This window comes from Bufo bufo, chromosome 4 (genome assembly GCF_905171765.1).
Source record: "Bufo bufo chromosome 4, aBufBuf1.1, whole genome shotgun sequence".
NCBI classification, from domain to species: Eukaryota; Metazoa; Chordata; class Amphibia; order Anura; family Bufonidae; genus Bufo; species Bufo bufo.
In genome coordinates, this window is record NC_053392.1 from 384,323,665 (window position 1) to 384,345,821 (window position 22,157).

The 22,157-nt window shown below is 40.8% G+C and overlaps 1 protein-coding gene across 5 annotated transcripts in view; it reads right to left on the bottom strand.

The window, feature by feature from the left end:
* NHSL1 (NHS like 1) overlaps window positions 1-22,157 on the bottom strand; it is a 229,931-nt gene that overhangs the window by 30,699 nt on the left and 177,075 nt on the right. For all 5 annotated transcript variants that reach the window (XM_040429214.1, XM_040429215.1, XM_040429219.1 and 2 more), the window contains exon 3: window positions 3,606-3,733. In XM_040429214.1, coding sequence (XP_040285148.1) covers window positions 3,606-3,733 — 128 coding nt within the window. The remainder of the gene's footprint in view (window positions 1-3,605; window positions 3,734-22,157) is intronic.

Here is a 22,157-nt window from a genome sequence, read left to right on the forward strand (position 1 = left end):
ATTTGAGGATAATTTAGTTGAATTAAACTGTCAAACAAATGGAATTCTGAATTAAATTATTATATGAATGATGATGCATGTACATGTATATGTATTACTTTTGTCAGTTTCAAGTTATTTCAGTGACCATTCTGGGTTTTTCTTTCTTTAGCAGAAGGGTCCAAACAATTTTATTTTATCCACATGTAAAGATATGCAGAGTTGTAGCTACTGGAGCCTTTCCATCATCCAGGGTAAAGATTTAGGGGGTCATTTATTATAATGAAATACGCCAAAAATAGGTCGTATTTAAGGCACAGATGGTTATTTGCACCACAATCTGCGACTTTTCCCCGCTCATGCCAGGTCTAAAAAAAAGTGGTCGTGGAAGGGTCGGCAGGCCCGTCTCATTCATCCTTTTCTATGCCTGTTTTAGATGTAGAAAATTGTCTAAATTTAAGACAGCTCGGAAGCTGCCTTACATTTAAAACTGGTGCTGGATGCGCTGAAGTTATGGAGAGGCCGGCGCCTCTTCCTAACTTCGGCGGATCCTCCATCAGCTATGGGGCTTTTTTAAGACCGGCGTCTAAAATACTGGTCTCAATAAATGTGCCCCTTAGAGTTCTGCTCTATATCTGAATACCCTACTCGGTGTAGAAGCTTCTTGGAGCTGACCCAGGACACATGTTCCTCAAGCCCCTGTGACCGGTCATTCCAGTCAAGTTTACAAAGCTTCCAATGGATGCCATGTTATGAGATGCCAGTAAAAGTATACTACATGTTTGTGTGATAAATCCATCTCAAAAACAGCTAGGTATAATACTGTTAGCTCTAAGCTATTATTACTACATATATATAATATAAGCAGAATATTACAGAGCAAAGGTCTAACTAGGTCATGCTATTCTATTACAACAGGTCAGCGTTTCCAGAACAGGGTCATGATTGAACCAGAACTGTACATAGGACCAATAAGCGTCCTCCATCGATTGGAGAATGAAGATCTGTGCTCTCTGTAATCTGACCCTGAAGTGGCATGACTTATCAGAGAGACACAATACATATGATTCTCGAGGGAATAGAGAACAGTCTCTCCCAGTACACATTTACTGTTAGTACCAGAAGCTAAGTCATACAATAGAATGACAAAGCATTAATACCAGCTAAATTGACTGTTTGGAAGGCTTTTAATGACACATATATTGGTATTTGTAGCTTATATTAGCAGAATTTATGTCTAATGGAGGTTCCATATGAGTGCCTTCATCTTCTCATTGGGATCTCCTCATGAATATTACAGTAGTATATGGAATCAGACTGTATTGTGGTCCTAGAATCCTTTGTAATCATGGCCTTATCCTGAGAGACAACGCTGGTGAAGAAAGATAAAGAGGTTGTAGATCTAATTCTACAAATTGACAGCACCCATCTGAGTGGGAGCGTCTGAGCTACGGCCGGTGTACCTTAATGTTCCAGGGCACCAAGCAACAGCAGACACTATGGCAAGACTGACAGATGCATCCTAACACATTAGACTGCACGGAAAAGAGAGAATGAGTAAAAGGATGCCAGAGACACCAAATGTACATGAACACGCTGAGCATCAATCAATGGGTACAGGCTGTCTTCAGTCTACTCAACTACTGGTACACAGATTATTAGGGCAATCCTTATTAGATATCTATGATACAGAAGGTTGTAGGGGGAATCATCTAGCATAGGGAAATGTTGGCCGGTCTGTTAACTGTAATTCATCCTTTCTATGGTTAATTTAAATAATGGCCAAAATCCTGTAGAAAATGAAGCTTTAGTGAGAGTGATCACTATATGTGCTGCCTAACGCTCCATCTGTCAGCATTCTGTATATGGGAGCTTGTAGGTGACAGATTGAAAAATGAAGAACTATAGAACAGCAAATCTGCCAGGCTTCTACAATGTTTTACAATATGTAGATTGGAATACTGAAATCAGCTTAAGGCCTCATGCACACGACGGTTTTGCGGACCCATTCACTTCAACGGGGCCGCAAAAGATGCGGACAGCGTGTGCTGTCCGCATCCGTTGCTCCGTTCCAAGGCACCGCAAAAAAAATATACCATGTCCTATTCTTGTCCATTTTGCGGACAAGAATAGGCATGTCTACAATGGGCCGCCTGTTCAGTTCCACAAATTGCGGGAGGCACGCAGGCAGCTTCCGTTTTTTGCGGATCCGCAGTTTGCGGACCGCAAAAAACGGCACAGCCGTGTGCATGTAGCCTAAGAGTGGTTTCAAACATTGCATTTTTTTCGAAAGCCGTCACAGTTTTGGGGCAGTTTTCCATGCAGTTTATGTTTTATTTTTTTTGGAGCCAAAATCAGAAGTTGATTCAAAAGGAGTGGGAAATATAAAGGAAAGACCTTCCTGCTGGATCCACATCTGGCTTTGTCTAAAAAAAAACTCCAGTGGCGTTTTTCTAAAGAAATGCTGTGTGCGAAACCACCCTAGAAAGTTTTTGGGAGATTTTGTAATTATAATTAACAAAAACTTGAAAACAAACAACTGTTTAAATGTAACCCCTATAGCTGGCCACCCACAATGCACATTTGGCCAACAGCTATCTCTTCCAAACCCCACATGCATACTCAGTTTGGTTGAGAATGCATGTGGTTTGAACAGGGAGAAGGGAAGAAGGTCCTGGTAGACATCTTGGTGGCTTATCTAACCAAGAATAATAGGACCAAGCAGTTGAAAGGTGGATGTCGGAGGAGAGTCAGGAGGCTGACATACACATGGTGGGCAGGTTTGGCCGACACACACAGATATTCTCCCCGGTAATGAGTGCCGACTGAGAATAACAGCATGTGAATCAGCTCCTGATACCCAAATTCACAGGCACCAAATGTTTAGTATGGATAGAAACCAATCAGTAATGCTCATTCGTCCTTGTACAGTTTTCATTTGTCATCAGCAAACCACCTGTTAACATGGAGACACGTGCTGCTGACAAATGTAGCACCGATCCTTAAAGGGGTATTCTGCTTATAACAAGTTATCCCCTATACACGGGATAGGGAAAAGCTATCAGATTGGTGCGGGTCCTACTGATAGGACCCCCACCGATCACGAGAATGGGGGCGCCATACCCTGTGGAGCCCCCCTGAAAAGGATGGAGCTTCTGGTCGGAAACGAGCACTGCCACTCCATTCATTTCTATGAGAACGCTGGAGATAGCCGAGTACAACGACAGCCCCTTTAAGAACGTGCCATTTTTTTTACCGAGGTATATAATATAACATAATCGTATTTCTAGAGATATCTGCAGAATCCTGAAGAACCTCTATAAAGCTGTCTTATACAATGTCTACTCTTCCTGACCCTTGCTTTCCTAGTTTTCCATTGTTTGTGCTTCTTCTTTCTCTCTCTAACAGGTAGCAACAGGTAAAAATGGTTGGGAGATGTGGCCCAGGTGCAACATTCAGCTGTGGACTAAGAAAGCACTTCAAAAAAGCCTTCTAATAAAAGCAAAGGAGTAACAAAAAAGAAGAGGATTATACTACAGCCGAGCAAGACATAATATGTAGTCACTTTTCTGGCTCTTCTGTATGAAAGAATCAGGCTACACTGGGGAAAAGAAATATGAGGATACCTTTCGACTGTGTTCATCGTCATCTTCTTGATAACTTGTGCAAACCATGTCCGGAGATGAGGAGAACGTTGGCCCTTGGGAGTAGTATTGTGAGCTTCGATATCCATCCCTTCGGAGCTTGTCACATTCTGCCAGGGGGAGAGTTAAACACCATACATTTAGATATTTAAAAGTATTAGACAAGATAAAAATGAACCATAAGCTTAGGCAAAGTTCCTGTACATTTCTGTCCTATGTTTAAGTGACCACGTAGCTCAAGTTTTAATATATTTTTTTAGCATTTATTGACTACTTGGTGCAAACTTTTATGATATTTTCTATTATTTATTACAATAATAAATCTGGAAAATTTATTCCTATGACTTTATGATGTGCCATTCTTCTATTATTCCTTCTAGAACTGTACTGTACAGGGACCCACCACCAATTAGTAACACCCACCTGGTCTTTCACTGCAAACTGATAGCAGGAATAATAAAGGAGTGACACACACAGAGTCATAGGAATAGATGCACCAGAATTATTATTACATGGAGAATGCAAGTAGTTACTGAAACAGACATGTCAGGAAAGGTTACAAATCCTCTTTAGAGATTTAATTAATTAAATAAAATTACTGAAAATACTTAAATATTACTTTGTTATAAGTATATTCCCAAATACCTTTCATTAGTTATAATAGCTCATTTTGTCTAGGGCAGCAATCATCAGGAGAAGTAAAATGGCCGCCGTCCTATTAGTAGACACAAAACCTGAGAGGAGGATGAGGCAGCTCTTTAGCTCAGTGTTGTGAAGTAACTTGTTCTTCTGTGTGATTAGGACAGGTTTTGTGTGCACTAATAGGCCATTTTATTTCTCCGAATGATTTCTCCCCAGACAAAACAAGTCATTAACACTAATGAGAGGTATTTGGGAATATATTTAGAATAAAGTAATATTAAAAGGGGTTTTGCCATCTCAGACAATGGTGGCATATCGCTAGAATATTCCCCTAGTGTCTGATAGATGCGTGTCTCACCTCTGGGACCCGCACCTACAATGAGAACGGAGCGGGCAAATGAACGGAGGGCACACTGAGCATGCGCAGCCACCCTCCATTCATTTCTATGGACTTGCCGAAAATAGCCGAGTGCTGGCTCGGCTATTTCCGTCTGCCCCATAAAAATGAATGGGAGAAGGGGCCGCGCGTGTGCAGTGCGCTCCCATTCATTTCTATAGGAGCAATGCTTGGTGGTGGACGGACCCCGGGAAATCCGGGGTCCTCCAGCCACAGCTTTCCCCGTTCCGTTCTCGTTGTAGGTGCGGGTCCCAGAGGTGGGACCCGCACCTATCAGACAATGGGGGCATATCCTAGCAATATGCCCCCATTGTCTGAGATGGGAATACCCCCTTAAGTATTTTCAGTAATTATATTAATTCCCAGAGAACCCCTTTAACACTATACATCTATAGGGTTTATTATATGGGCAGACAAGGTAATTTCCTGAAATAACACTGATTATGGAACTGTAAATGTTTGCTGCTACAAGATATATAAGTGATAAGTCATGGTGATAAACCCCGTCACCTGATATTGAAGCCAAAAGTAGATATTTATTAGGTAAATGTGACAAGGGATCAAACTAAGCTGAATCAGAGGAAAATCTGAATCAGACACTAAAACCCTTGGTCAATTCAGTCTTTATGTGCATTATGTCATCACATCTGTTTGAAGTAACTAAGCTGGGTTCTAAATGAATGGATGTATTGTATGCTTTTCAGAAGCTAACATGTAGTTCCTTTTGCCCTATTCATAAGGGTCCAAGTAAATGATAGTGCAGTATAGGGGTTCCTGGAGCTCACTTCTCACAAGCTATGGTGGTTTTTATTCCTCAATAACATCCTATCTGCTTAGTCATTTGGTTCCGGTCTTTTGTTGCCCAACCCCCTCCTTTTTCTGGTGGGTAGCTGAGCAGTATAAATTCTGTTACGGGAATTGCAATGTATACCATCTCCCCGATGCAGGTGAGCAGGGTAGCAAGAAGGAAGCACAGTTTATGTTTACAAGGTCACAATTGCTTGTGGATACTCTGTAAATTCCTGGGATGACACTGGAAATAACCTGGAGGGGATGACTGGAGTATGAAGACCAGGCACAGAAAATATTGAAATCAGTATAACATCAGAAGGCTAAAGGTTTCTTAATATATCAGTGGTAGTGAGGTGGATCATGATTAATTACTAGTTAGCATGCTGATTTCTCAGTCCATTCGTAAGAGCCATAAGCATAAAAGGGATCTGATCTTTCTAAATATATAATAAAATAAAAACTCAGTTGAGCAGTATCAAGGAGCAAGTATATGTAGTATAGGGGTACCTGAACTTTAGGGGTGACAGTGGACCCAGGTTTGAGTTGGCCAGTTTCCCTTTACCCACACGCCTATGTAAAACTGTGCAGGGCTTCCTATCTTCTTATTCTTTGCATCAGTAATATGAAAGTAAGAGGACAACTTGGCCAAAGTACACTGCACCCCTTTCTCCTAGAAGTGAACAGAGTACTTTAAAAAGTCTTTATGGCCTGGGATGCAGGGACGGTAGGTTTGTTGAAGCAGGAGACAGCACTAAAAGAAGGGCATCTTTGGCTTTTGCGATGGAATCTGATATACATGGATTTTGGTGCCAAGTTGATTTAGCAGTAGGTACCCTGCCAAGGTCAACTCTAGTTATTTTTATTCAACCAACGATCCTTTATCTGGGTCAGGGGAGTATTTTCTACTCGGGGACAATCTACTGAACTAGGTAGAGAAATCGCCAAAGAAAAACATGAGAGCTTGTATGGTGGTGGTGGGTGAGACTCATGCAGTTTCTCAGTCCATTCGTAAGAGCCATAAGTATAAAAGGGATCTGATCTTTCTATTTCAAATTGCTTTTCTGAGATATTCTTTCCGTATGTCTTATCAGCTGTAAGACTAGTGTACGGCCAGCCTTATAAATATAATGGAGCTATTCAGTCCATAGTGTCTATTCTGCAATGAACAGTAGATTCTAAAATTAATTAGAATCTAGCACCTTCCTTAGAAGTTCTCAGTAGTCAAGTAGATATTTTATGGAAGGTGTTTACATATGGAAAAAAAAAATCTTAAAGGTACGGGCTAAGAAAAGCTCAATGACTTTAGCAGTACAGGTAATAAAACTGCAATGATGCTGAGGGTTTTATGGCCCACCTGTGGCTGCACCAGATGGGTACTGACTTGTAGTGAGAAAGCAATTTCCATTTCAAATGAAGTATTTCAGTAGACATTGGAAAAAGCTAAGAAGAATGTTAATTGTACTGGAAATCCAATCCTTATTTTCGGTAAATACATGTTTTTTTTTTATGTTGTAATAATGGGAACATTTGTCTAGAGAATTGTCCCCATTATTGAAGACACCTCATACAAGCCTACAACAACAAATACCTGGTCATCTACTTTTGTTAAAGCTAAATTTTGTCCTGCATCAAAATATGCCTCATTATATCATCAGGTGCCCACACTTCTTCAATAACTGTTGGTCAAACGATCGTTCATCTGACAGCTACCTCTCCTGACTCCCCCACACACGCTGAAGACATATAGGTTTTCAATTGGGAGAGAGGGGAGAGATTCGCAGAAAAAAAATGGATTGGGGTTGAAATTCAATGCATCGGATCCTTCTCTCTCTTGAGATCATCTGTTGTGGGGAGAGATTGTCGTCCAGTCAAAAAATGGCAGGTTCAGGTAGCAATAACCTAACGCATGTATGGAGGCTGGTAATCTTGCATTTCTACTAATTAATTCAGTTCTTGAAATAACATTTATTTAATGCTACATTTGTCCATTAATATAGAGCAGATGTCTTTCTAAAGATCAGGCTCAGCAGAAACAATTCAAGTGAATCTCAAAGGCTGTAGAACTGTGCAGAGAGGACACACTGTCTATTTTCTTGGCTCTAGGGCATGGACTGTATAAAGCAGCTGCACTTCTATGCATGAATAGTTATTACCACTCATTTGGCAGGGGCTTATTTCTGGCTATATAGTGAAGTAATCAATGACATTGGTAGGAAGAACAATTGATGGTTTGTTGTAATACATTTAAATTACAAGTTTGCTAGTGTTAATTATATAATTGCAGTTACCATGAGATTCTTTGTACAGCCCCAAGGAAGACTTATCTGGTTTTACACCTTTATACGTTCATAGGTATGACCTGGGTTAGGGAATGGCCACACAGTTAGGTGTCCTGATGCAGTTTTGGAAGCCAAAACCAAGGGGGAATTCAAAAAGAGAGGAGAAGTAGTATTTTCCTTTATGCTTTTTATCCTTTTATGATCCACTCTTGATTTTGGCTTCGAAAACTGCATCAGTAAACCTGACTGTGTGGTTGTACCCTTATACTACTAGGAAAGAGGTATAAAGATGAAAATATTTAATTGTGGTTTTCAGCTATCCTTAAAACCTAAAGAATATGAATAGCCTAGTCAGAATTTACCAATAATAAGTTATTACCAGGTTTTCCCATTTCCTTTGATTGCCCTTTTACATGTGTTCCTAAGAACACATGTTCTCGATCGCTGCCCCTGTAAATTTAGCAGCAATCAACCGACAAACAAGGAAAAGGTTATCGTCTGATCGCATCTTTAGGATCCCTTTACAGGGTTGACATTGCAGGCAATTATCAGGAATGAACTGTTCATTTCTGATGGCTGCCTGATCAGAGGAGCCACATTTACATGCATCAATTATCTCCCCGGTATGGACATGACTGATCGTTACTGTGACCACTCATCCCCATACAGATTCAATGTTTCTGGGTTGCAGATCCCTATTTACACAGCACAATCTGCCATCCAGAAACGATGATTTTGGTGTCCACAAGAATAATGCTTTCAGGGTGAACCTTCATACGGGGCAATTATTGAGAACAAGCATTCCTAGGAAGCCTCCTTCCCGATAATTGCCCTGATTGTCAAACTCTGTAAAGAAAGAGGCCTTAATGTGGCCCAAAAATCATCATTGTCAGTAAACTGAGGATGTGTCCACAACAATATGCAAACTATATGAAGGTGATTTAAAAATAAATCCCAGAAAACCCCTTTAAAGCAAAATTGGCAAATTCTGTGGCAGAAAAATCTGTAGCAGATTTCTAATTTGGTGGTGGATTTAGAGGAGTATTACAAACGTTTTAGAAGAGAATTTTAAACAATATTTAGAACAGGTTTTGTCAGTGTTTTTCCTATGCTGCCCTTGTTTGGGATATAATTCAGAAGTGTTTTGGTGGCAGAAATGCCACTAAAAACACTTCTTAAACCGCCTCAGTTTTTTTTTCGCTTCCCTATTAACTTCAATACAATATCATCTAGGAATCCACTTCTAAGTAACATATCACTTCAGAAGCGGATCTCAAATTAACGGCAGAAATAAAAGGCCACCATGTGCACATGATGATGTTTTTTCCATTGAAGTCAATGAAAAGCTATTGATGGCGTTTTAGTGACGGATTTCACGGCAATGAAATCCACGGCAGATTTAATTAGTGTGAACATACCCTAACCATTTCAATACTGGGCCATTTCAGTTTTTTTTCAGGAAATGTGTTTTTGATAGCTGAGGAAAGAAAGGGTGTGTCCTTTATTCACTGCATGATCAAGGGAGAGCCAAGGTAAGGACTGCCACTGAGAACTGTGAGTACTACTACCACCATCATAGCCACTACCACTCCTCCCATCCTCGCCTCCCCTCTGGTTCGCTGCAGATATATGGGTTATAGCATCTGGAGGTTGAGCTACAGGCTGTATTTTTTTGTATTAAATTATATTTAGGTGTCTCCCTATTCTCTAATCCTTTCTATATAGATTGCAAAGTAGATTTTTTATTTTAGATGCACTGGAGATGCTAAATCCAGGATAACAGAATATTGACCCCTATACATCTAACTCAAAGCAATTAAAGGGAACCGGGCATCAACTTTTCTGCTGACCTCACTGTATAACTTAGTGACAGAAATGCTGATGTCAGCGGTGTGTCACTCATGAGCAAAAAGTCAGTGGTTGCCGAGAACCAGCCTTATAATCATTGCAGCCCAGGCCTAAGAGTCAAATCTACCTGAGAAGAGTCATGGTTATTCATAATCTCCTGCTCTCCTCACCCATCTGTTGATGATTGGCAGTTCTCTCCTAGAGAGAAAGGGAGAAAACTGAAGACTGTCAGTCATCAGCAGGTGGACAGGGAGAGCAGGAATTCATGAATAACCATGACTCTTCTCAGGTGGCCGTGACTCTTTTCCAGGCCCAGTCTGCAATGATTGTGATGTTGGTTCTCGGCAACCACTTACTTTTAACTTATAAATGACAGACCGCTGAAATCAATTTATTTGTCTCTACTTTATTCTGCCTTTAGTATGGGCAGCATAACGTTGATGACAGATTCCCTTTAAGAAACTAAGGCCACATGCACACAACATTTTTTTAACGGCCATCACACGTCCGTTTTCAGACTAATGGTAGTCTATGGGGTTATTCACATGGCCGTTTTTTGGACTGTCAATGAAAAACTGATAAAAAAATAGAACATGCTCTATCTTGTCCGTTTTCCACTGACAGACTGCCCCCATACAATTGAATGAATGGATTTTTAACATCCGTTTCTCAGAAAGGCATCAGTGAAAAAAATGTCTGTTAAAAATGTCCGTCTTGTACATGTTGCCTTACTCTTGTGTTGGCATGAAGCTTTCCATGGTATTATGTAGCTGATAATGTGGCACTGGCTTAATAAAGTAGACAATGCTGTCATTCGGAGGTGGACGGCGTGTCTGGGCAGGAATGTTTTTTTTTTTTATGACAGCAATAAAAATGATGACAATGACTCATAACTTCACCCTTTGGGGCATAAAAGGCAGCTGCGTCCATACACAGAATTGTAGTATCTACATTGAAATGACAAGGGCCACGAGGTTGATGTATTGTCCCATATTGTGAGAAACACAATCTAAAGGAAGGTAGCTGAAAAGCGCCAGAACATTGTGTCTTTTTGTAAAAACAAGAATCATTTTCACATGACTGAACAATGTGAGGAGTTTGCTTTAATGTCTGCACCTGTAAATGTCTTCTGCTTGGGAATTCTGTTCTTCTGCTTTGTCTTCTGCATTTTTGTTGGGATCTCATAACTCACTTAGTGGCCTTTTACGTCGGCCGATGATTGGGAACCAGCAATGTTCATTCCAAGTTAAGCTACTTTCACATCAGCGTTTTTTATTCACGTTTTGATATTCGGCACAGGATCTCAAAATCGAATTAAAACACTTCCGTTTTATTTAAAACATCCAGATGCATCCATTTCATCGAGATCCGGTTGTATTAAATAGAAACTGAAAAAAACAGATCCAGCATTAAAATCACTGTAAGTCAATGGGTGCCGGATCCATATTTTTTGGTAACGAAAATTGGATCTGGCCCAATTGACTTATATTGATTTTCATACCAGATCCGGTTTGTTCAGTTTCGCTTGCTGCAGTTTTGTGTCCAGTCACAAAACGCAATAGAACGGAACTGAAGCATCCTAATCAGTTTTGTCCCAATTGACAATGAATGGGGACATATCTGAACTGGTTTGCCCCGGTTTTGAGATCCTCTGCCAGATCTCAAAACCGGAAACCAAAAATGCTGATGTGAAAGTAGCCTTAATATGCCACAGATCACCCGAAAAACGTCACCAAGCACTACCAACAGTCACCATTAGTAGGCCACACATCGCCCACTGTAAATAGAATATGCTGCTGACAAATTAAAACTGTATGGAGGCAAACTATTGTATAACCAATCGCTCATCCCCATACTAAAGATGACTGCCGCATGTAAAGGCAGGTAGCAAGTGCCAATTGGTATGCTGGTATTATAGAATGTGTCGGCAGATAAGAACCATTTGGCCCATCTAGTCTGCCCAATATACTGAATACTATGGATAGCCCCCGGCCCTATCTTATATGAAGGATGGCCTTATGCCTATCCCATGCATGCTTAAACCCCTTCACTGTATTTGCAGCTACCACTTCTGCAGGAAGGCTATTCCATGCATCCACTACTCTCTCAGTAAAGTAATACTTCCTTATATTACTTTTAAACCTTGTCTACTAGGACTTGTTACCAGGCAAAATGTCTGCTCATGTAAAAGGACCCTTACAGTTTACTGCTCTATGGCCGCTTCTAATAAGATCTCTTGCTGAAAGGCGGAGCCGACCACACGCAGAGATTTATCAAAACTGGTGGAAAGGAGAACTGTTTTAGTTGCCCATGTCAACCAATCAGACTCCACCTTTCATTTTCCAAAGGAGCTCTGAAAAATGTAAGGTGGAATCTGATTGGTTGCTAGGGTAACTAAGCCAGTTCTACTTTATACCAGTTTTTATAAATCTTGTTCAGTGGACAGCCATCTCTCCCCACTCCCCTACAGATATACACGCTTGCATTGGCTAAGCATGTATATTTTTAGGGAAGAGCCGTAACGACTTACCTTTGTAGGAACAAAGAATGAGACACAGTAGGCTACCTGCACACATTAGGAATTCCGCGCGTTTTTTTCCGCACAGATTCTCATGCTGAAAAACCAGTAATACAGAACCAGCAAAGTGTATGAAATTAGATAAATCTCATGTACACTTTGCTTCTTTCTTTCTTGTGGAAATTGACTTGTCGTGCAGATTTTGAAATCCACAGCATGTCAATTGTCTCTGTGATTTCTGGTGCGGATTTCGCCTTTTTCAATGGAAGGCTGAGATCTGTAGCAAAATGGCATCAAATGCATCAAAATCTGCAAGTAACACGTGCACTTGGTGCAGAAATGCACAGAAATCTGCAGGGAAATTTGTGCGGAATTTCTGCAAGCTTTCTGCATGTGCAGGTCACCTTAAAGTCGAACATGCCTGATAACATACTCAGTCTTGTTAATCTGACTTCAAAAGGGGCCTTTTTAACGACAAACATTTATTACCTATATATGACCATTGTGAGGATGCGTTCGAACAGCGCTTCCATAAGAAGTCAGAAATATATGTAGGTTCAGCAAGACCCCATAGACTAAAATAGGTGCCCTATTCTGGCTCCAAACAAAATGTGATGTTAGTAACAGTATTTTTACCAAAAAGCAACATACATTTTATAGCTGAAGGTTTTACCATGGCCTTCACAGCCCCCTGATCTGAACATCATCAAAAATCTGTGGGGAGACCTCAGAAGAGCAGTGCATACAAGACGGCCCAGAAATCTCACAGATCTGGAAGACTTTTGCAAGGAAGAATGGATAAAAATCCCTAAAACAAGAATTGAAAGGCTCTTGGCTGGCTACAAAAAGCGTTTACAAGCTGTGATAATTTCCAAAGGGGGTACTACTAGGTACTAGTGATGAGCGTCAGGGGCAATATTCGAATTCGCAATATTTCGCAAATATTTGGTAGAATATTCGTCATATATTCGCGAATTCGAAATTATTTTCTTGATCGCGAAAAATCGGCAATGTAATATTCGCGTAATGCGCGAGAAATACAGGCGTGGGTCACTATAGCTACATTTTTCAAGCTGCTAGAAGTTTCCTGAGACTGGAGAAAATGGTTGGCACGGCAGAACATTACAATAGCTTTATATGCAGATAGAGTGCTCCAATATATTTGCAATTGCGAAATCGGCACTAATGATGAGAATATTTTGGCGCAATACGTGCAACTTCACATTTTAACAGGTCTGACTATTTATTAGTGATTGGTGCACTAAGTATTGTTGTGAACCTGTGACATCACAGCACTATGTCTGTATGTATGTAGCATACATATATAGATACATACAGCACTATGTCTGTAGCATGTATGTATGGACAGCAGAACCAACTACACTCTATCACTATCTAACCTACACTGACTATCTCCCACTAACTATCTGTATTATATATATATATATATATATATATATATATATATATAAGCTAACTAACTAACTAACTATCTAATGTAATGACAGAGGAAAGCAGAGAGCACAGCAATAACACTGTTGTCTCTCTTGGATCTGCAAAATACTGCATACAAGCGCTGCTGGGAAGGTTCTTATATAGTAAGGGGTAGGCAGCTTTCCTATTGGTTGTTAGGGATGTTGCTAAGCTCAGACAAAGACATTGCAGCCTTCTCATTGGCCCAAAAGGAAGAAGGGAGGTTACTGATGAAAAAAAAAAATCTAGAATATTCGAAATTACAAATATATATCACTATATTCAAAATATTCGCGAATTCTCAAAGTGCCGATATTCACGATTAATATTCGGTATTCAAATATTCTCGCCCAACACTACTAGGTACTAACCATGTGTCACGGAACCATGAACCAGACGTACAACAAGAGATAAGTGAAAATAAGAAGGCTTTATTGAAAATAAAGCTGTAAAGCAAAAGTCCAAACGAATGGTGAAACCGAAGCAGAGTCTTTGAGAGGCCAGAGATCAGGAACCAGAAGGGTAGTCAGACGAAGCCAGGATCAGGAACCAGCAGGGTAGTCAGACGAAGCCAGGATCAGGAACCAGCAGGGTAGTCAGACGAAGCCAGGATCAGGAACCAGAAGCAGCAGCAGTCTTAGAAGCATGTGAACACAGGAGGACCAAGCAAGGAACTGAAGCCACAGACCTCCTATATATATGAGCTAGGCATCCAGCTCCTCCCAGTGAGAAGGAGGAGCCGCAGGGTGGAAGGCTACAAGAAACCCAGAAACCAAGATGGCCGCCAGCACATGTCAAACGAAGGAGAACAGCAAGAAGGTAAGACCATGACAGTACCTCCCCCTCAAGGGCCCCTCCTCCGCGGAGCAAAAAACGGTTTCTGAGGGAAGCGTGCGTGGAAGGCTCGGAGCAAGGCAGGAGCATGGACATCTGCGGAGGGAACCCAGGAACGCTCCTCTGGACCATAACCACGCCAATGGACCAAAAACTGCACCCGACCGCGGACCAGGCGTGAGTCCAGGATATTGCTCACCTCATACTCCTCATGATTGCCCACTCGGACCGGACGAGGCCGAGGAACCGAGGAAGTGAAAATAAGAAGGCTTTATTGAAAATAAAGCTGTAAAGCAAAAGTCCAAACGAATGGTGAAACCGAAGCAGAGTCTTTGAGAGGCCAGAGATCAGGAACCAGAAGGGTAGTCAGACGAAGCCAGGATCAGGAACCAGCAGGGTAGTCAGACGAAGCCAGGATCAGGAACCAGCAGGGTAGTCAGACGAAGCCAGGATCAGGAACCAGAAGCAGCAGCAGTCTTAGAAGCATGTGAACACAGGAGGACCAAGCAAGGAACTGAAGCCACAGACCTCCTATATATATGAGCTAGGCATCCAGCTCCTCCCAGTGAGAAGGAGGAGCCGCAGGGTGGAAGGCTACAAGAAACCCAGAAACCAAGATGGCCGCCAGCACATGTCAAACGAAGGAGAACAGCAAGAAGGTAAGACCATGACACCATGCAAGGTGCCCAAAGTTTTGCTTTGGGCCCTTTTCTCTTTTTGTTATTTTGAAAATGTAAAAGATGAAAAAAATAGTTTTTGCTTAAAATACAAAAGGAAATGTGTCAGCTTTAACTTTATAGAGATTATTTAATCTTCAACTTGCTTAACTGTTCACAGTACCAGTAATTTTGACCAGGGGTGCCAAAACGTTTGCTTGCCACTGTATATACACAGTATATATAGGATCTAGAGGCGTTAATGTAAAAATTCTGTCTAGATCTTTAACTAATATCTGTTGTATTATGTTAATCATCAGGTCTTTCCAAGTTTTTAAAACATAAAATATTCTAAACGGTGTCTCTAATGCAGCAAAGCCTAAAACATGGTTCGTAACACAGACCTGTTAGGTGCTCCATGGGAAAAAGATTTTTAACAGTGCACAATCACCATCTAATTTTCAGCATTTGCTCCAATTCCATATTTATATATTTTTAAACAGATGTAGCTTATGACGCTTTTGCGTGATTTCTTTTAAGTATGTAAGTTCACATGGATTAATACATGTGAATGACTCGTTACATTTAGTGAAACATGGGGATAGAGAACCGTGTACATTAATCAGCAGACTGGTCTTATTCACACATGATTTAACAGAGGGCAGTCTGGGGCAAGTCACATAATAAAAAGATTCATAATAGCTATTCTTTCATGGCCATACCCGAGCAGTGAAGACCTGCCACCTTCAGCCTTGGCTCCACTGCCAAACGTCTACAGAAATGAACTTAACACAAAGGAAAGTCAGAGTTGATGGAAGCTTGCTGCCTGTCTACGTACTCCTGCTTTGGCTCCGCATCAGAGTTACATAAGCTGAACTGACAGGTGGTTTTGGTTTCTTCCCTCTGAAAATTAACAGCCGTTACCAATTTTACAAAACCCTCATTTCCTATCGCTCCAAAATCAATCTATGCTCACAAGACGTATAGCACTGCTTGACAGAATAAAACATAGAAAAACCAAGAGGCATACTTAAAGGGATTCTGTCATCAGAAATGAGCCCTATAAGCTAACCATATGGCGATGTCCCTTGTAAATCAAATGCCCCTGTGGCTCTATATTCATAAAAAAGCGGTTTATATCACCTGTCAATCACTTCAAAATGTGTCCAAGGGGACGTCTCATGGTGAAAGGTGCCCGGCCGTTAAGGTGCCCAGCGCCGCCTTCTGAGCTGAAATCGCCGCCCTCCGTTTTAATTGGATCCGCCTACCTCAGGTGACTAACCTTTCTTGTGCCCAGCCACGCCCGCCTGTGAAGGAGCCCAGCACCGCCTATGTCTCCTCCTTTCATCAACGATAGATAGCCGTAATCTCGCGATGCGCGAGCTCGCGCATGCGCAGTGCCGGTATAGTGTTCCTTCCCTGTGCTGGCATCAGCCTCAGGGAAAGAACTGCGCATGCGCGAGCTCGCGCATCGCGAGATTACGGCTATCTATCGTTGATGAAAGGAGGAGACATAGGCTGTGCTGGGCTCCTTCACAGGCGGGCGTGGCTGGGCACAAGGAAGGTTAGTCACCTGAGGTAGGCGGATCGAATGAAAGGGAGGGCGGCGATTTCAGCTCAGAAGGCGGTGCTGGGCACCTAAACGAGATGGCTGCAGCCGGGCACCTTTCACCATGAGAGGTCCCCTTGGACACATTTTGAAGTGATTGACAGGTGATATAAACCGCTTTTTTATGAATATAAAGCCACAGGGGCATTTGATAAACTCACTTTAGGATTCAGTGTTTTACAAGGGACATCGCCATATGGTTAGCTTATAGGGCTCATTTCTGATGACAGAATCCCTTTAAAGGGTCACTATTTAAAACTAAAAAAAATTATATGTCATAGACACATAGCGCGCTCTCTCTCCTTATTGCTGAGGACGGAGTCAAGATGGGCCGATAGACTTCAATGGAGCCAATTTTGTGCAGTGAGGAGAGACAGCATGCTATGCATGCATTTCTCTCCCCTTATTCTACGAATCAGTGGGGGTCTCAGCACTCACATCTCCACTGTTGTAAACTTTTGATATGTCTCTATGATATATCAAATGTTTTTTGAAAATTAAAAGGATATGAGTGAGATTAAAAAAAATTAAAAAATACCCTAACAATAGCACATGTGATAAAATAGCTGCTGTCATGGTTTATGTTTATTTGTCCTCAGTGATGAAGTCATGTACATCCACATGACTGATGCAGCCAATTATACCGTACATAAAGGCATCAGCGCTGAGGCCAATCATTGGCTACAGTAGTCACATACATGTCTGGCATTATTTAAATTTTATTACATTTCTGCATGATAGAACATTTTAAAAATCTCAGACAACTATAAAGGAAATTTTTGGTGAATTCTTTAACATTTTTCCATGCCACTATTATTATAAAAAAAAAAATTATCCTGCAATAATCCTGCAATATTTACACTGGCTATTTGGCCTAAAATATGTTAAGACTTCCTGTCTTTTGAGAGCAGCTACATGAGCCATAGACACAATTGACTGGAGCTGACCCCATTGACTTCTATGGGAGCGTTTTCTGGGCATGCTCTGTGAACTGTGCAGTGGAGTAAGCTGATAAGCTGTGATATCACCTATTGTGAATGGTGGATCCTGTGTTATCCATATAGAGGTGTTAACTGTCATTGTAATTCTTCTTGCGGTGATAATGATTATGTATACTGAAAGGTTACTTGTACAGAATAGGAAATCATTTCCTATGATTAGACGTAGTGGCTGGTGTGAAAATTTGAAGATTATATTTAAAAAAATTATATAATGACATGGAAAAAAAATAAAAATTTCAAAAAAATATATATTTAACATAAAAACATGACTTAAACAATAGGCAATTTTCTGATGACACATTCCCATTAAAGGGAAGTTTGACATAGTTTGTATTTTAACATAGCAATACTTCCTTATCTTTCAAAACGTCTTAAAATTATTTCCAACTACAAAATCTTCAACAAAAATGACAAATCCAGCTGTCCATTGCAAATGCTCTTTAGCAGACACTGCTGCAGACACAAATCTCTTGAAATGTGTTGAGTCACACTTTAAAGGCCGATGTTAAAGCAGATAAACTAGCCATATGCGTTTCTAAGGACACAGTATATGGATCAGACTGGATTTCCCAAAGTAATTACGTGTTCCTATGGTGACAGTCCTCACGCATGTTGGAAGAGGTAGAGCATCTGTGCAGACCTGACGGTGACTCCTCCACCTCGTGGAGAAATCGCTCTTAAAGTCCAGCCCTTCCGTATAACATAAGATTAGAAGTAAGACACTAAGCTTTTAAGCAGGATTAGTATCCCTTGTGTTGAGACCAATCACATAAACCTAGGCAGTAGTAAGATATGCCTTATATTTCCTTCCAGCTACACGTTAAAGAAATCCAAAACCTAAATGGGACCTTTATTCTTCAGTCAACTGCAATACACATAACGCAATCTCAATGGGTTTATTTACTTCGTGTTTTTTTCTTTCAATGCCCTTTTCTCGGTTCACATAGTTCTCATAGTACATACATAAAAAAAAAGTAACAAGTAATAAATCAACCCTATTCTCCTAACATATAAAAGAAAAAAATACTAAGAAGATCACAGGTGTGACCCAAGTTACCTAAAAAGGGGCCACTAAATGCCTTAAATGCCTGGGATAATTAAAAATATTGTACAAGACCTGCAATTTATCAGAATAAAAAAAAACATGTTATACTCATGCCTTTCTCTGTGGAACTGGTCTGATTTTCCCACAGCTGTTTCTTTACAAAATCAGCAGTGAAATGCAGGTATACGGCACATAACCTCTGAGGACAGTGATTGGCTGCAGTGATCACATGACGTATACCTCCACATCACCACTGCAGCGAGAAGAGGACAGGTGCCGAGAGCAGCAGGGGAGAAAAAGGTGAGTATAGGTTGTTTTTTTTAATATTATAAGGCATTTAGTGGCATAGGGCCTTTTTTAGGTAATTTGGACAAACCCTTTAAACCTCATTCATTTTTAACCGGTTGTCTAGTATCTCTTCTAGTGTACAATCATGGCCAAAAGTTTTGAGAATTACATAAATATTGGAAATTGGAAAAGTTGCTGCTTAAGTTTTTATAATAGCAATTTGCATATACTCCAGAATGTTATGAAGAGTGATCAGATGAATTGCATAGTCCTTCTTTGCCATGAAAATTAACTTAATCCCCAAAAAACCTTTCCACTGCATTTCATTGCTGTCATTAAAGGACCTGCTGAGATCATTTCAGTAATCGTCTTGTTAACTCAGGTGAGAATGTTGACGAGCACAAGGCTGGAGATCATTATGTCAGGCTGATTGGGTTAAAATGGCAAACTTGACATGTTAAAAGGAGGGTGATGCTTGAAATCATTGTTCTTCCATTGTTACCCATGGTGACCTGCAAAGAAACGCGTTGCATAAAAATGGCTTCACAGGCAAGGATATTGTGGCTACTAAGATTGCACCTCAATCAACAATTTATAGGATCATCAAGAACTTCAAGGAAAGAGGTTCAAATCTTGTTAAGAAGGCTTAAGGGCGTCCAAGAAAGTCCAGCAAGCGCCAGGATCGTCTCCTAAAGAGGATTCAGCTGCGGGATCGGAGTGCCACCAGTGCAGAGCTTCCTCAGGAATGGCAGCAGGCAGGTGTGAGCGCATCTGCACGCACAGTGAGGCGAAGACTTTTGGAAGATGGCCTGGTGTCAAGAAGGGCAGCAAAGAAGCCACTTCTCTCCAAAAAAAACCATCAGGGACAGATTGATCTTCTGCAGAAAGTATGGTGAATGGACTGCTGAGGACTGGGGCAAATTCATATTCTCTGATGAAGCCTCTTTCCGATTGTTTGGGGCATTTGGAAAAAGGCTTGTCCAGAGAAGAAAAGGTGAGCGCTACCATCAGTCCTGTGTCATGCCAACAGTAAAGCATCCTGAGACCATTCATGTGTGGGGTTGCTTCTCATCCAAGGGAGTGGGCTCACTCACAATTTTGCCAAAAACACAGCCATGAATAAAGAATGGTACCAAAACACCCTTCAACAGCAACTTCTTCCAACAATCCAACAACAGTTTGGTGAAGAACAATGCATTTTCCAGCACGATGGAGCACCGTGCCATAAGGCAAAAGTGCAATTCGACTGGGCATGCTCTCAATCAACTTCTGGGCCAATTCCTGACTGATAGCAACCCATTCTTTCATAATCACTTCTTGGAGTTTGTCAGAATTAGTGAGTTTTTGTTTGTCCACCCGCCTCTTGAGGATTGACCACAAGTTCTCAATGGGATTAAGATCTGGGGAGTTTCCAGGCCATGCACCCAAAATGTCAACGTTTTTGTCCCCGAGCCACTTAGTTATCACTTTTGCCTTCATGGCAAAGAAGGACTATGCGATTCATCTGATCACTCTTCATAATATTCTGGAGTATATGCAAATTGCTATTATAAAAATTTAAGCAGCAACTTTTCCAATTTCCAATATTTATGTAATTCTCAAAACTTTTGGCCACGACTGTACTTGTTACCTCAGGTTTTGTTGAGTCAAATATTGAATCGTCAACATTTAGAACATTTAACTCTTTTCTATAATATCCACAGTATAAATGTCCATAAACGTCTGATAGATGCGGGTCCAACTTCTGGTTCATCTCACGGTTTCACAGCTGCATTTGGTACTTCCATAGAAGTTAGAGAGCTGCACAAGTACGGCCACTTCTCCGTTCCCAGCAGATGCAGAACTGAGGAGGACAATACTAGGAGGTCTCTAGGAGACTAGGAGCAGGTCTCAGTGGTGGGACTAGTATCAATCAGACATTTTTGCATATCCTGTGAATATGCCAGAAACATCTATAATGACAATACAATATTTAAACTATTTAAAATATTTTAATATTTAAAATATTTAAAAGAATATTTAAATTAGTTTATGACCAGTTTAAAATTGGCCATACATGGGTCACTATATTCAGTGTGGCGGTTGACATTGAACAAGATGTCATGGTGGCTCAGTGGTTAGCAGGTTCAAATCTGACCAAGGTCACCATCTCCATGGAGTTCCTCCCAGACTCCAAAGACATACTGATAGGGAACTTAGATTGTGAGCCCCACTAGGGACAGTGTGATGATAATGCATGTAAAGTGCTGTAAAATATATCAGCTCCATATAAATGACTAAAATAAATGTATAGTATTCAAATGCTTTTCATTTCATGATTTTAGCTATTTGTGATTAGTGATGGACGAACATCGGCTGGGACGGTTTGCGCACGCGATCAAATGTTCACGAACCGCAAGTTTGCGGTGGGCCCCATTCACTTTAATGGCAGGCGAACCTGAAAAATCTTCATCTCATATTTGCAGCCACCAAATACTTAGTAGAAGTGCACAAATAGTCCCACAACATGGACAGTGACATACTAGAGGGGGGTCAATGACAAAATTTCCAACAAAAAATATGTAACTTAATCAGGGGACATTTTTATGCGTCTTAAAGGGAAATTCTCTGAAATGTGTCCTTTTGGAGCCTAGAGAATTTTTATTTTAGCCCACAGGAGTACGGGCCTTAAAAATTTGACATTCACCTGACATAAAAGAAATTGTGATTATGTGGCTCTAGGTACATTATGCGGTCACTGAATAACAATTTTACTGTAGCCCACTTTTTTTTTCACTTTTTTTGGGGGGCAACTGGTATATCACACCAGTAGAAATTATTTGTTCCAATAGCGTTTGTCACTCTATAGATGCGGTAACGCAGCAAAACCGCAAACCAATGCTGCACTACCCAAATGTACTATATAGAAAGTATATAATTGGTATATCACACCCCTGCTTTAATCTGTTTTTGGGGGGTCAACTGGTATATCACACCAGTAGAAACTATTTGTTCCAATAGCGTTTGGCACTCTGTGTGGCTGCCGTATTGCAGCAGAGCCGCACACAACTGCTGCACTATACAAATGCACTATAATATACTTTCTATGTTACCACTCAGTATGTCACACCTATCGATAGCACACCTATACCAGTCCTTTAAAAGGACTTTTG